At 41.5% G+C, this 13013-nt stretch overlaps 1 protein-coding gene across 2 annotated transcripts; it reads left to right on the top strand.

Annotated features, from left to right (window-relative positions):
• The first annotated feature begins 3882 nt into the window (after positions 1–3882).
• Positions 3883–11780, top strand: LOC115185024 (T-cell activation inhibitor, mitochondrial-like). Of its 2 annotated transcripts, XM_029745658.1 has the most exons (12): positions 3885–3987; positions 4079–4109; positions 4464–4568; positions 5087–5219; positions 5608–5758; positions 5993–6257; positions 6547–6669; positions 7080–7177; positions 7345–7436; positions 7541–7773; positions 9250–9381; positions 9499–11780. In XM_029745658.1, the coding sequence occupies exons 3-12, from the start codon at positions 4534–4536 to the stop codon at positions 9722–9724; spliced, it is 1488 nt and encodes a 495-aa protein (XP_029601518.1). In that variant the 5' UTR covers positions 3885–3987; positions 4079–4109; positions 4464–4533; the 3' UTR covers positions 9725–11780. The 2 variants fall into 2 exon arrangements, with proteins under 2 accessions (XP_029601526.1, XP_029601518.1); XM_029745666.1 differs by lacking the exon at positions 4079–4109 and having other exon boundaries at positions 3883–3987.
• The last annotated feature ends 1233 nt before the right edge of the window (positions 11781–13013 follow it).

Below are 13013 nucleotides of genomic sequence, written 5' to 3' on the forward strand. Positions count from 1 at the left end.
CTGACCTTCATGATTTAAAGTAATGATGGACTGTCATTTCTCTTTGCTTATTTGAGCTGTTCTTGTCATAATGTGGACTTGGTGTTTTACCAAATAAAGCTATCTTCTGTATACCCCCTACCTTGTCACAACACAACTGTTTGGCTTAAAGAAGGAAAGAAATTCCACAAATGAACTTTTAACAAGGCACACCTGTTAATTGAAATGCATTCCAGGTGACTACCTCATGAATCTGGTTGAGAGAATGCCAAGAGTGTGCAAAGCGGTCATCAAGGCAAAGGGTGGCTATTAGAAGAATCTCAAATATAAAATATATTTTGATTTGTTTAACACTTTTTTGGTTACTATGATTCCATATTTGTTATTTCATAGTTTTGATGTCTTAACTATTATTCTACAATGTAGAAAATAGTAAAGGTTAAGAAAACCCTTGAATGAGTAGGTGTTCTAAAACTTTTGACCGGTGTTTGGTAAATGTGGAAACACCTCATACATAGCTTGTTGTGGTGAATTACACATTCCTAATGTAGGAGGTATGCATCCTATGGCCTGATTTGAGAATAAAATTGATTTATCTCTATGTAGGATACACTGTATTGTCAAATGTGTAATGAGGAAGAAAACATACGCTACTCTTAGAATATATATTATGCAATGTATTACTTTATAAAAATTGATGTTGAAATGTAAAATAGATTATATTTTGAACATTACATGTTATATTGTTGCATTTGGATATATCAAAATATATTTTTGCTAATGTCTTAATACACTATAATACTTAGCAAACCAAATAGATTTATTTTACAAGCACTTGACCACGAATGTAATCCATTGATATTCACAGCACAGGAGTTGGTGGCACCTTAATTGGGGAGAAAGGGCTTGTGGTAAGGACCTGTAGTGTAAAGTACTTAAGTAAAAATACTTTAAAGTACTACGTAAGTAGTTTTTTGGGGGTATCTGTACTTTACTATTTGTATTTTTGGCAACTTTTACCTTTACTTCACTACATTCCTAAAGAAAATAATGTACTTTTTACTCCTCGGCACCCAAAAGTAGTCGTTACATTTTGACAGGAGAATGGTCCAATTCACACACTTATCAAGAGAACAGCCCTGGTCATCCCTACTGCCTCTGATATGGCAGACTCACTAAACACAAATGCTTTGTTTGTAAATTATGTCTGAGTGTTGGAGTTTGCCCCTGTCTATCCGTCAATAAAAATTAAAAAAAACGTCTAGTTTGCTTAGTATAATTAGGTTGGAATGATTTATACTTATACTTTTGATACTTAAGTACATTTTAGCAATTCCATTTACTTTTGATACTTAAGTATATTTAAAACCAAATACTTTTAGTCTTTTCTCAAGTAGTATTTTACTGGATGACTTTCACTTTTACTTGAGTCATTTTCTATTAAAGGTATGTTTACTTTTACCAAAGTATGACAATTGAGTACTTTTCCCACCACTAGTAATGACTGGAGTGGAATCACTGGAATGGTATCAAACACATGGTTTTCAGGTGTTCGATGCCATTCCATTTGCTCCGTTCCAACCATTATTATGAGCCCCTCAGCAGCCTCCTGTAATTCACAGGTATGATGAAGCACAAAATGGGTTTGCTGCAGATGGACAACCTGGACTGGAGGGAAAATGTGACGTTTAAGAAACAAGCCAAAGAAAGGCAGTAAGGAAGGTGTCTAAAAATAATTTTGTGGGTGAAGAAAATGAACATTCATGATCCATCAGAATCTGACATTGGTTAAAGATCCAATACAGCCGTTTTTATATCAATATCAAATAATATCTGGGTATTAACCTTAATGTAATAGATTTCCATTAAAATGGTCAAAAATAAACAAAAATGTTTTTTTTAGCAAAAAAACTGTTTCTCAAGCAATACTTTTGCTAGGACTTAGTGGTCTGAGTCAGGGGCGAAAATCTGATATCAACTTTGGAGGGAACAATTACATGAAATTTTCTCAAGAGCAATTCCTGAGGGGGACACCAAAAGTAGTGCTGTAACACATAGCCTACATTGTAATATGGTAAATGTATATTGAGGAACCAAAGAAATAAGGTGTTTGCCGTACTCCTAACTACCGGTACCCAAAACTACACAACTAATCACAACAGCAATACCATTGCCTTTAACAAATCTTAGTTCAGTCACCAGTTTAAGTTGAGAGTGGGGGTATCCATGGCATTTTCCAATTATGTTCCTATTTTACAAGTCAAAAAAAATGGAGAACCTTTCATAATGTTGCCAAACAAAGACTCAACAAACTTACCTGAGACTCCCTGTCTCTGCCAGTCTGTCCCTGCCTATCTGTCCCCAACTCTGCTGTCTGTGTGCCATCTGTTGCCTGCTCTGCCTAATGACATCATTGTGAAACATTTCCATTAGAATTTCATTTCTTTCTTATGAACATTTTATCAACTAGTCTTTGAGATATTAGGCTACTAGGGTTCTTACTTTGCGTTTTGGTGTACTGAAAAATACTCTGATGTCCGTCTTTTATTTTTCTGCCATTTTTGTACCTGGCTGGCTGGCTGGCTACACACACACACAGTGTGTAGGTTATTTACAGTAGGAGATGGGCTTCTATCATCTTATCTTTTATCATTCTATTTGGGCTTCGATCTAAAAGGTAGCTAGCAAATGTGAAATGGATTAAAATGACAAGAGTTGACAGCTGTATGAGTTCACCATTTACACAACATATGCTGCAACCTTTTGTAATTTTAATAGTTTGTTTCATATTGGCTGGCTTCCAACAATAGCTGAATTTGCAAAGCTAGCGAGCACCAATTCCGTTTCAGTGGTGTTTGCTATAATCTTTGCTACCCGGGTTAAATAAAGGTGAAATAAAATAAATAAATAAAAGTTCCCTTGTGACAATTTAGCTTTTGCATCGAGACCATTAAATATATTTAAGACAATGGTAGAAGAGAGTGTAGTTCTGTTCAGTTTGGACTTCAGTTTATTGCTAACCTTATCGCAGGGACTTTGAAGCACTAACTTACATCATCTGCATGCTGATCTTGGAATAAATTGACAATAGCAAAGATTCCATCTTTGACGAGGCCACATAAATGGAATAGGTACTAGCTAGCTTAATAGTTAATATTTGCGCGCTAGCTCTGCATATTCAGCTAGTGTGTGTGCGCGATTGACTGGATTAACCTCACTTCAGTTACATTCATTGAGTTCCTTTCAGACAGTAGATACAACCCCTCTGTTACCTTGCCAACTAAGGAACTGGCAGTGGATCAAAACATTGTGAGGCAAAGGGTGGGGGGGGTCGCAATCTTTTGAAACTTAAAAACGCGCTATTAAGTGTCTATAATCAGCACAATTGCTTTCATTGCGTATTATTAATATTATTTAAATGACATAGTTATGTTTCAGTGATATATTGGGGGGGACAAATCATATTTTTCCAACCGGGATTTCCGCCCCTGGTCTGAGTGGGGAGTGGAAACCTCGAAAACTAGCTGTTATTGGCAGAGAGGTTTGGAACTGTCTTTGTTATTGGTCTATTAACTCATTTACCGCCTGATGTCACCATGGAAAAACGAAACTTCACCCATGCAAAAACCTGCTGATTAGGTCCTGTGTAGATTGTATTTTCAACCAGCAACTATCAGGAAATAACACTGATCACATTTTATCACTCTTTTACGGTGTTAGTTTCATCTGCTGTTTTTGTACAATATCATACAAAATATAGAAAAAACTGAATTTGGACTGCGTTTAGAAGAGGTGCAATGATGAGAGAGATATTGCTTGTAGCTTTCTAAACTCACCAGCAGAGGTCATTAAACGTCCATATCAGAGCTATCGATGCTTTAGTATAGTAGTGCGATTGCTTTTGTCTGTCTGATTGCTGTGACTGGACCACTAGCTGACATTGGACTCAAAATCTATTTAAAACAATTCACTGCCATGCTACCAATTCAGCAATGCAGTCTTAAGAAGGTAATCTGTATTCATTAATTTTGACAAATTCTGAGCCAAACACTTATCGACATGTGGTTGGTACAGTCTGAATGTGGTTGCTTATTTTCAGCTCACAGCTAGCCTGCAAGGAAGCTAGCTAGGTGGGTAAACTAGCTGAACCTGTTTTTTGTTGTGATTTTCTGTTAGTTATAACAAGTCATACGATTTATTGCTCAGTTTTGTGCTGGAATAAACAGGATGAACTTGCAAGCCATGCGATTTGATAGCGTTGTTGTTTGGAGTGTTTTCCAATGTGTCCCCTTGGCCTTGCCTTAGGCTAGTCCTGTGAATGCCAGATATACTGTAAATAAGACCTATTGAGTTTGCCCCACAAACCAAGGCTTAGCTGGCTAGCTACTGCTGTAGTATAAATGCTACTACAATCTTTATTAAGATGTGTCAGTTTGGACCAGTTAGCCAGTCAGCTCATAATCTGTAAACTATTTCATCAACAGGAGAGAATCAACACCTGTGGATGTCACAAGTCAGTGATTTGATGGTGTCCAGCTAGACCTAGCTACAGCTATGTCTGTGGCCTCTCTCCTGCGAAGTGCCATGAGGTAAGTAACCCACTATAGTACTTACATTATCATATTTACATCATCACCTGCACTCAGAATTGATTTTGTGAAAAGGACCACAGTTAGTGATGTAATCCTAAACTCGGTCCTGGGGCCCCCCTGGGTGCATGTTTTTGTCCAGGCACTACACAGCTGATTCAAATAACCAACTCATCATCAATCTTTTACCATTTGAATCAGCTGTGTAGTGGTGCGGCACACACCAAAACGTGCACTGAGGGGGGGCTGAGGTTGGGAGACCCTGATGTAATGGTCCCGTGTGGCTCAGTTGGTAGAGCATGGTGTTTGCAACGCCAGGGTTGTGGGTTCGATTCCCACGGGGGACCAGTACGAAAAAATAAATAAAAATATGTATGAAATGTACGCATTTCTGGAAAAGAGTGTCTGATAAATGACTAAAATGTCAAATGTAATGCACAGCAGGCTCCCTTTGGACTTCATAGTGATCATGGTGACAACCCTTTATCCTCACTCTCTGGTCCATGTTGTTTTTCCAGAGTGGGGAACAGACATGTCGCAGCACATTTGGTCCATCAGAGAGCTCTTTCAGGGGCAGATGCTATCAATGCACTGAGACCTTTCTACTTTGCAGTGCATCCAGACTTCTTTGGCCAGCATCCCAGGGAAAGGGTGAATGATTATGTCCTGTTGTAGGCTAAAAGAGCAATAATGTCCATGTATCATAGAACTATGTCGTAGGGCAATTCCATGGTGACTTAACAATATCCATTTAACATTTTACAAAAACACATTTACTTGAAGAACAGTGTAGATGCAGCACAAACTGTCATTCTGTTACCAAACTTTGCATCTGCACTGTTATTCAAGTAAATGTGTTTTTGTAACATTTTCAGTGGTTATTGTTAAAAGTAGTCCTTGTGCATAGAGTTGTATGGTTTGTTTAACTTTGCATTCATTGTTTTTTGTTTGACATTTTAAAGTGAAAAGTATGAGCCTCAGAATCATTCTGTTATTGTGGAATTGCCAATCAAAACGTTCTTTGTGTAATTCTCTTCAGGAAGTGAATGAAAATTCCCTCAAGAGACTCAATGGTTATTTGGAAAACCTTCAGAAACCGGGGACCCGCTCAGTCCAACCAACAAAGCTCACCTTTTATGTCAGGGAAATAAAGGACAAGGAAGACATTCAGAAGGACATCCTTCCCCATGGTAACGTCCTTTTAGCCTGCTTAAAATGTAGACTATACAGTATTGGTGTTTCTTGATCATTTGTTTTTTTCATACCGTTTCCTCTGAGAGAGTGAGTATTATGCATTCCAAGTGACACCCTATGCACCCTGGTTAAATGTAGTGCACTATATAGAGAACATGGTGCCATTTGCAATTGAGATTTTTTTTTTTGTGACTGACTACATTTGTAATAAATTTGATGACATTTCCCAGGGTTCCGTTCGGTCAGCTTCACTCTGCAGACCAAGGATGTCCTGACCACCGTAATGGACGTGTTGAAGTCCTGCAGTCTGTCCACAGAGCACATGAAGGGACTCAAGGCCAGCTCAGAGTCACCCAAGAGCCGGCAGCCAGTGGCTGGGCATGGGAACCCTTTCTACAGACCCATCAAATGGGACAAAAGCTACTACAGCTTCACTGGCTTCAGAGACCCAGAGCAGGAGCTGGAGCAGGCCAAGAAAGTAGAGCCCACACTAAGGTACTGTATAGTGACTACCTAGCCAAAGCAAACGCTAACTTCTTATGTACGTAGAATGACACATTAGACATTAGCATCGCTTTAGCTTGATCACTTTTTAACTGTCAACTCAAATTCACAGATGCATTCCGAAGACGGGTTTAAAAAGAAACAAATGATCTTGCTGTCTTCGTCACTGCCTGTGTACTTGCATTCTTCTAGTTGGCTCATTCCACTCACGCCTTGAGAGAAGTGACATGCTCTACAAGCGAGCCATTGGTCTGTCTGAAGAGTTGTCTTTCTGCTGCAGCTTGTGGCTGAGAAACCATGAGAAGGAGGCTACGAAGAAGCAGAACGCCAGTGTCCCTCAACGGGAGGAGCTGAAGAGACTCAAGAAGGAATTGTGTCAGAAATTTGCCTTGGAAGATATCAGGTAATCATCAGCACTCTGAACAACAGCTATTCCATTATGATAGAAGATGAAAACATTGGTGAGTTTCATTAAGTGCACCAACTCCCATGCAGATAGAAAATGGTGCAGAGACACATAGTAAAAATGGAATTGTCACCTGGACCGAATACAACATGACTCTGATGCAAAGTGCTGGTCCTATGAAGTTAAGTGCATAGACCCTTCAACTTCATAGGGTGCATGTTTGAGTTACTGTTTGACTGGGTTCTACTGGCCTGCGGTACAACAGAAGGTGGTCAATGTCATTCCAAAGTAACCTATTATCAATGTTCTGGAGACTTTGAGCCTCCTCCTGTTGTTACATCACGACTGGCGACCCCTGCTTCCACTTGAACACCTGATCTGAGGACAATACCTCCTCCCTCCTGCAGGTGGCAGCGCAGCTGGGGAGTGACTCACAGATGCTGTCAGCTCCAGAGTCTGAGCCGTCTCTCCCAGCAGAACCCTGAGGCTGTGCTCAACCTGCGAGGTATACACACCCGGAAGAGAGTCAATAAGGGTCTTTATGTCTTAAGAGTGGGCTTGAATTGTTCTATTCTGTTGACATTTTGAAAGATGTCCTGACTGACAGAGAATGATGAGTGAATTAAAATGATGTATGGTAAATTACTTTATGCATTCCTTATTTTCTTTTAGGACACACTATAATATTCACTGACCAATCAGGGATGAATGCCTCAGGTCATGTGATGCTGGGAACAATGGATGTTCATCACCAATGGACAAAAGTAAGGCACATGTTACATTTCAGCTGGAAAAGTTACCAGTCTTTTTTATTTTCCTGTTGCTCATGTTCCATGTTTGTTTGTGTGTGTGTGTACATGTGTCCTAGCTGTTTGTGAGTCTCCCCAGCTACCGTAGCCTGCACCAGCAGACAGAGTGGCTGAAGGAGAGGATCAGCCATGTGTTGGGAGGTATTCAGGTGATTGACATAGAGAGACTGGGACCTGTACAGCCTATAGAGGAACACTTCAGCATCCTCAACACCTTCCATAAGAGACTACTGGCCCGACGCCTAGCCCTGCATCCCAGGAGCCTGCAAGGCCTGGCCATGACCCTGGAGAAGTAAGAGACTCTTCCCTATCCACCCACACCACAGACCATGTACCCGACTGTCTACCATGTACCCGACTGTCTACCATGTACCCGACTGTCTACCATGTACCCGACTGTCTACCACGTACCCGACTGTCTACCACGTACCCGACTGTCTACCACGTACCCGACTGTCTACCACGTACCCGACTGTCTACCAGTGGGCCAAAATACTCTGTTTATGCAGCACATTGCTGTTCAAGGGTGTGATTTTGATGCTACTGTAATACCAGTCTGTAGAGTGGGGGTCCCCAATTACACTGAACAAAAATATAAATGCAACATGCAACAATTTCAATGGTTTTACTGAGTTCATATCAGGAAATCAGTCAATTGAAATAAATGTATTAGGCCCTAAGCTATGGATTTCACATGACTGGGCAGGGGCACAGTCATGGGTGGGCCTGGGAGGGCATAGGCCCACCCACTTGGGAGCCAGGCCCACCCACTGGAGAGCCAGGCCCAGCCAATCAGAATGAGTTTTTCCCCGCAAAAGGGCTTTATTACAGATAAAAAATACTCCAGTTTCATCAGCTGTCCAGGTGGATGGTGCATGTGAAGATGCCGGATGTGGAGGTCCTGGGTTGGCATGGTTACACGCGGTCTGCAGTTGTGAGGGCAGTTGGACATACTGCCAAATTCTCTAAAATGACATTAGCAGTTTATGGTAGAGAAATGAACATTAAATTATCTTGCAATACCTCTGGTGGACATTCCTGCAGTCAGCATGCCAATTGCATGCTCCCTCAACTTGAGACATCTGTGGCGTTGTTTTGTGTGACAAAACGACACATTTTATTGTCCCCAGCACAAGGTGCACTTGTGTAATGATCATGCTGTTTAATCAGTTTCTTAATATTCCACACCTGTCAGGTGGATGGATTATCTTGGTAAAAGAGAAATGCTCACTAACAGGGATGTAAACAAATATGTGCACAACATTTTAGAGAAATAAGCTTTTTGTGCGTATGGAACATTTTCTGGAATCTTTTTCAGCTCCTGAAACATGGGGCCAACACTTTGCATGTTGCGTTTACATTTTTGTTCAGTATACATTTAGCCGTGAGCCGACTTTTCCTGATGGCCGGAACATAGTTAGAAATGATTTGGATCCCAAACAGATATAGTATTTGACAAAAGCAGAATCATTTCAAACCTTGATTACATTGGGATAGGATCACATAAGCCTCGCTATTAATGTGTGGGAATACTTGGGAACAGATTTCCTAAATTAAAATCACGTTGAGCAAATTTCTTTGTGATTTTAGTCTTTTATGTCCATCAACAACAATTCCTAAACTTTTTTTATTATTACTGATTTATTTTGCTCAGAACTTGGAGGACCAAATGAAATCACCGGCGGGCTGCCTATAGGGGAACCCTGGTGTAGAGGCATGTGAGAGATTCCCCGGCCACTGATGATGTACCTGTGGTGTTTTGTCCCAGTGACCGCTCCAGCCCCAGCCTGCATGAGATGGGTCACTTCATCATCCCAGCCACCTGTGAGCCTAGCAGACTACAGACATTCCTCCAGAGCATGGCCTGGGAGGCCCGACAACGAATCAAACACCGGAACCAGTGAGTGTCTCTGTCAACCTTGTCTTCCTGCCCTCCTACTTCCTACATGTCTGTGTACATTGTTGTATTGATTATCCCTCTGTCTGTGTGTGACCCTGACCTGTGTCCGTCCCCCAGGCTGCAGGCGGAGGAGGAGGAGGTACTGCTCCACTGCCTGGAGGGTCTGGCCCTGAGGAATCTGTCCAAGGAGCCCAGTGTCAGACACAACCAGATGATCCCCTGCTGCAGGCGGTTGCTGGAGGTACGCTCCCCACTCATGGAGGGCCTCCGGGTGGAGGTCTCCCACTTCTACTCTGTCATGCAGGACGGGGACTTGTGCATCCCCTGGGACTGGAAGGGCTGAGGGGACAGGGCCAGGGGACATGCTGCAGCACGCCTGGTTGGACCAGACTGAATGCTGTGCTCACCATGTCTACCACCAGGCTACACTGCAGCTGCCACACAGAGAAACAAACCAACCGACTCTCACAAGGTCAATCACGTTGTCCTTCTACTGGAGAGGACAGATAAACAGACCTTTTCAAACCAACCGACTCTCACAAGGTCAATCACGTTGTCCTTCTACTGGAGAGGACAGATAAACAGACCTTTTCACACCAACCGACTCTCACAAGGTCAATCACGTTGTCCTTCTACTGGAGAGGACAGATAAACAGACCTTTTCACACTATCGTGCTGAACCAGGCCCGTTTCCCAAAAGCATCTTAAGGCTGAGTTCATAGTTAGAACCTTTTGTAGGAGCATTGTTGGATCTCTGACCTGTTTTCCAAAGCCATCCTTACTGAAGTTGCACTTGAAAACGCTTGTTATTTACCGCCTGCCTCAGATCACTCCTAGAACAGCTAGTGTTATTTTCCCCTTCCACTAAACATAGAATCAAGATGCTTATCTGTCTCTCTGTGACCACCGATAATTTCACAACGATGTTGACTACAAATATAAAGCTGCCGATGTCTATGCATTAGAAACAACCAAAGGATAAAATGATGTTTAAAATGAAAACCTATATAGTCTACATAGGCCTATATTTCAAATAGTTTTATTTATCTATTTGGCTACCGTCTAATTTATGCCTCTATATATTTCATGATGTGTCAAATCTTGATTTAGTGTATTTATTATAGGGTAAGCATTAGAAAAAGCCGTCTCAATATTTGCAGTCGTACTAGCTGATCTGTTGTCAGTATTGTGGAATCCTGATCCGAGAGCAGCAGTGCTCCGTTTCAATCTTGTCAGTATCGACACACTTAGCGAACGTTCTCTCTGCATGGCGTTACATCTTCGGCTGTTGTAGGAAAGATGCATCGTTAAAACACTCGTAAGCCTAAATTCCATTCCATCGATATCGGGAAACCAGGCCCAGTACTGTGCTGGCTTCCATACGTTGTTTTCATGTCCTTTCCAGCACGTTCCAGTAACTATGGTGGATATGATGGGTAACCAGACTAGCGCAGCTTGGCTTGGTAGTGTGAAAATATTTGGTCAGAGCAGGCTGGTGCAATAGAGTTAGTTTGTATTAACCAACAAGAAGGTCAAGTATCATGAAGTCAGTCAGTGTTCAGGAGGGTGTGCGTGTGAAGAAACCAACACAGAGTAATAGTAGCAATATTTTTATTAGGGGTTTATGAGGGGAAATAATATGTTTGTTAATGTAGTACAGTAGCACTTTTTATTGATTGTTATTTTAATGAACATGTTGTGGAGTATTATTTCCGAGACCATCTACGAAGACCACTATAACACTTATTCAAATCTATTACACTTTAAACTGTACAGGAACACACTTTGCTATCACAAAAGAAGAGCTAAGAAAAGAAAAGTATCGGTATTACAAACTGTCTCGTACGATGATCAGACGGGAGATACTGCTGCAGTGTTTAAACTCTCCACTAGATGGAGCGCTCTCACTAAAACCAATGAGCCTCATACTGAGTTTTGTAATGATGTATATTCTTCCGAGTGAGATTTGATGTTCTGGTGTTTCTCAGAGTAGGAGTGCGGATTTAGGATCAGTTTGACCTTTTAAATTACATGGACAGGGGAGACCTGATTCTAGATCAGATGTTTGATACTTAGAGCCTATGGTCAGTGGTCTACTGTAGGTTGACCTTGACTGAAATGGACAACAGCTATTAGAAGAAGAGCTATAGTACTGGAAGTGGATCCCACCCTGTTGATGCAGCTCTCGGGCGACGGGACAGTCAAATGGAATGGAGACTTTATACTGCAAGATCAAGTAATACTAACTGTATTTTGCATCAGTTACCTGACTAGCTAGAATACTGCCGGGACAGCTGGGAACAGTAATGATGAATATGTTTGTTTTTACCTCATGTTAACTTTAACACAACCAATACCACAGAATAAAGACCTGCTAAAATAAAGTGAGTGATTTCAAGCGTTGGGAGAAGATGTATCATTTATTTCATCTAATATCATTTAGAGACGCTAAATGACTCATGTGTATGACTATTGCTGGATTAACACTATTTTCAACACTCTTGTTTGTTTGCCATTGTCCTTCACAAAGTGTTGCCATGGAAAAGTCATGGGGAGACACATGCTACCTTTCCTGTTATTTAGGTTGCTGGGAAAATAACTTGAATGTCCCTGGCTACTTCAAAGTGGATCATATTTCTGGTTCTGAACTGAATGTTTCTGATCACTCTACTCTCTTTCACAGCATCATCTTGTTTCCTTTTGTTACCAGAAAATACATCCTGGCATTATGATCAGAACATTCAGTTCAGAACCAGAAATATGATCCACTTTGAAGTAGCCAGGGACATTCAAGTTATTTCCCCAGCAACCTAAATAACAGGAAAGGTAGCATTTTTATCCACCCGTGACTTTTGATTTGACATTCAGATATTGATTGGGGCTTGGTAGAGTATTACTGGTGTTCATGTGATTCCCATGTTTTATGTCTCCCAGTCTTTCACAGATTTTATTTACCAAGTGTAATATGACTCAGGGAAGGGAGACATCCATGTTAGAAGTCAACACCGTGCCTACCCCGTCCATCAACACAAGTGCAGTGGAACTGTCCTCTTGGTCTAATGGTTCAGATTGGTTGGTTGGTTCCTCCCGTGGGAGACTCGGGTTCAGATCTCGGCTGGTTAGACGGACAACCAAGTTGTCTTTGGCCATTTCCAACACTGACGCTTCTTGACTCTTTCTTTTCATAATGCCCCAGTCCTAGTAGCCGACACTCTTGGGTTTTTCCTCTGAGCAGGATTGGGCGGGGCCAGCTCCTTATCCAGGACTGGATAATGGGGTCAAACGGTTCCCTTCAGAGCTCTGTCACTCAGGCTGGCATCCCACTGCTTATTTTGGACTGCTAACATGTAAAGGATAAACCTCACTGGGGTTCTCCTGTCCTGGCCTGTGTGTGTGTGTGTGTGTGTGTGTGTGTGTGTGTGTGTGTGTGTGTGTGTGTGTGTGTGTGTGTGAGAGAGAGAGATATTCCAGGAGACTAAACCAAAAGCACAACATCAATGGCATGGCATTCACAGAGGCATGCATGAGTAAGCATTGCTTGTCAGTCTGAGACAGGATGAATGGATACAATCATGATCAGTAATTTATTTGTTCACATTCAAAGTGGACATTAGAGTTGTTTAAATAAAACG

The sequence above is a fragment of the Salmo trutta genome, chromosome 3 (assembly GCF_901001165.1).
Source record: "Salmo trutta chromosome 3, fSalTru1.1, whole genome shotgun sequence".
NCBI classification, from domain to species: Eukaryota; Metazoa; Chordata; class Actinopteri; order Salmoniformes; family Salmonidae; genus Salmo; species Salmo trutta.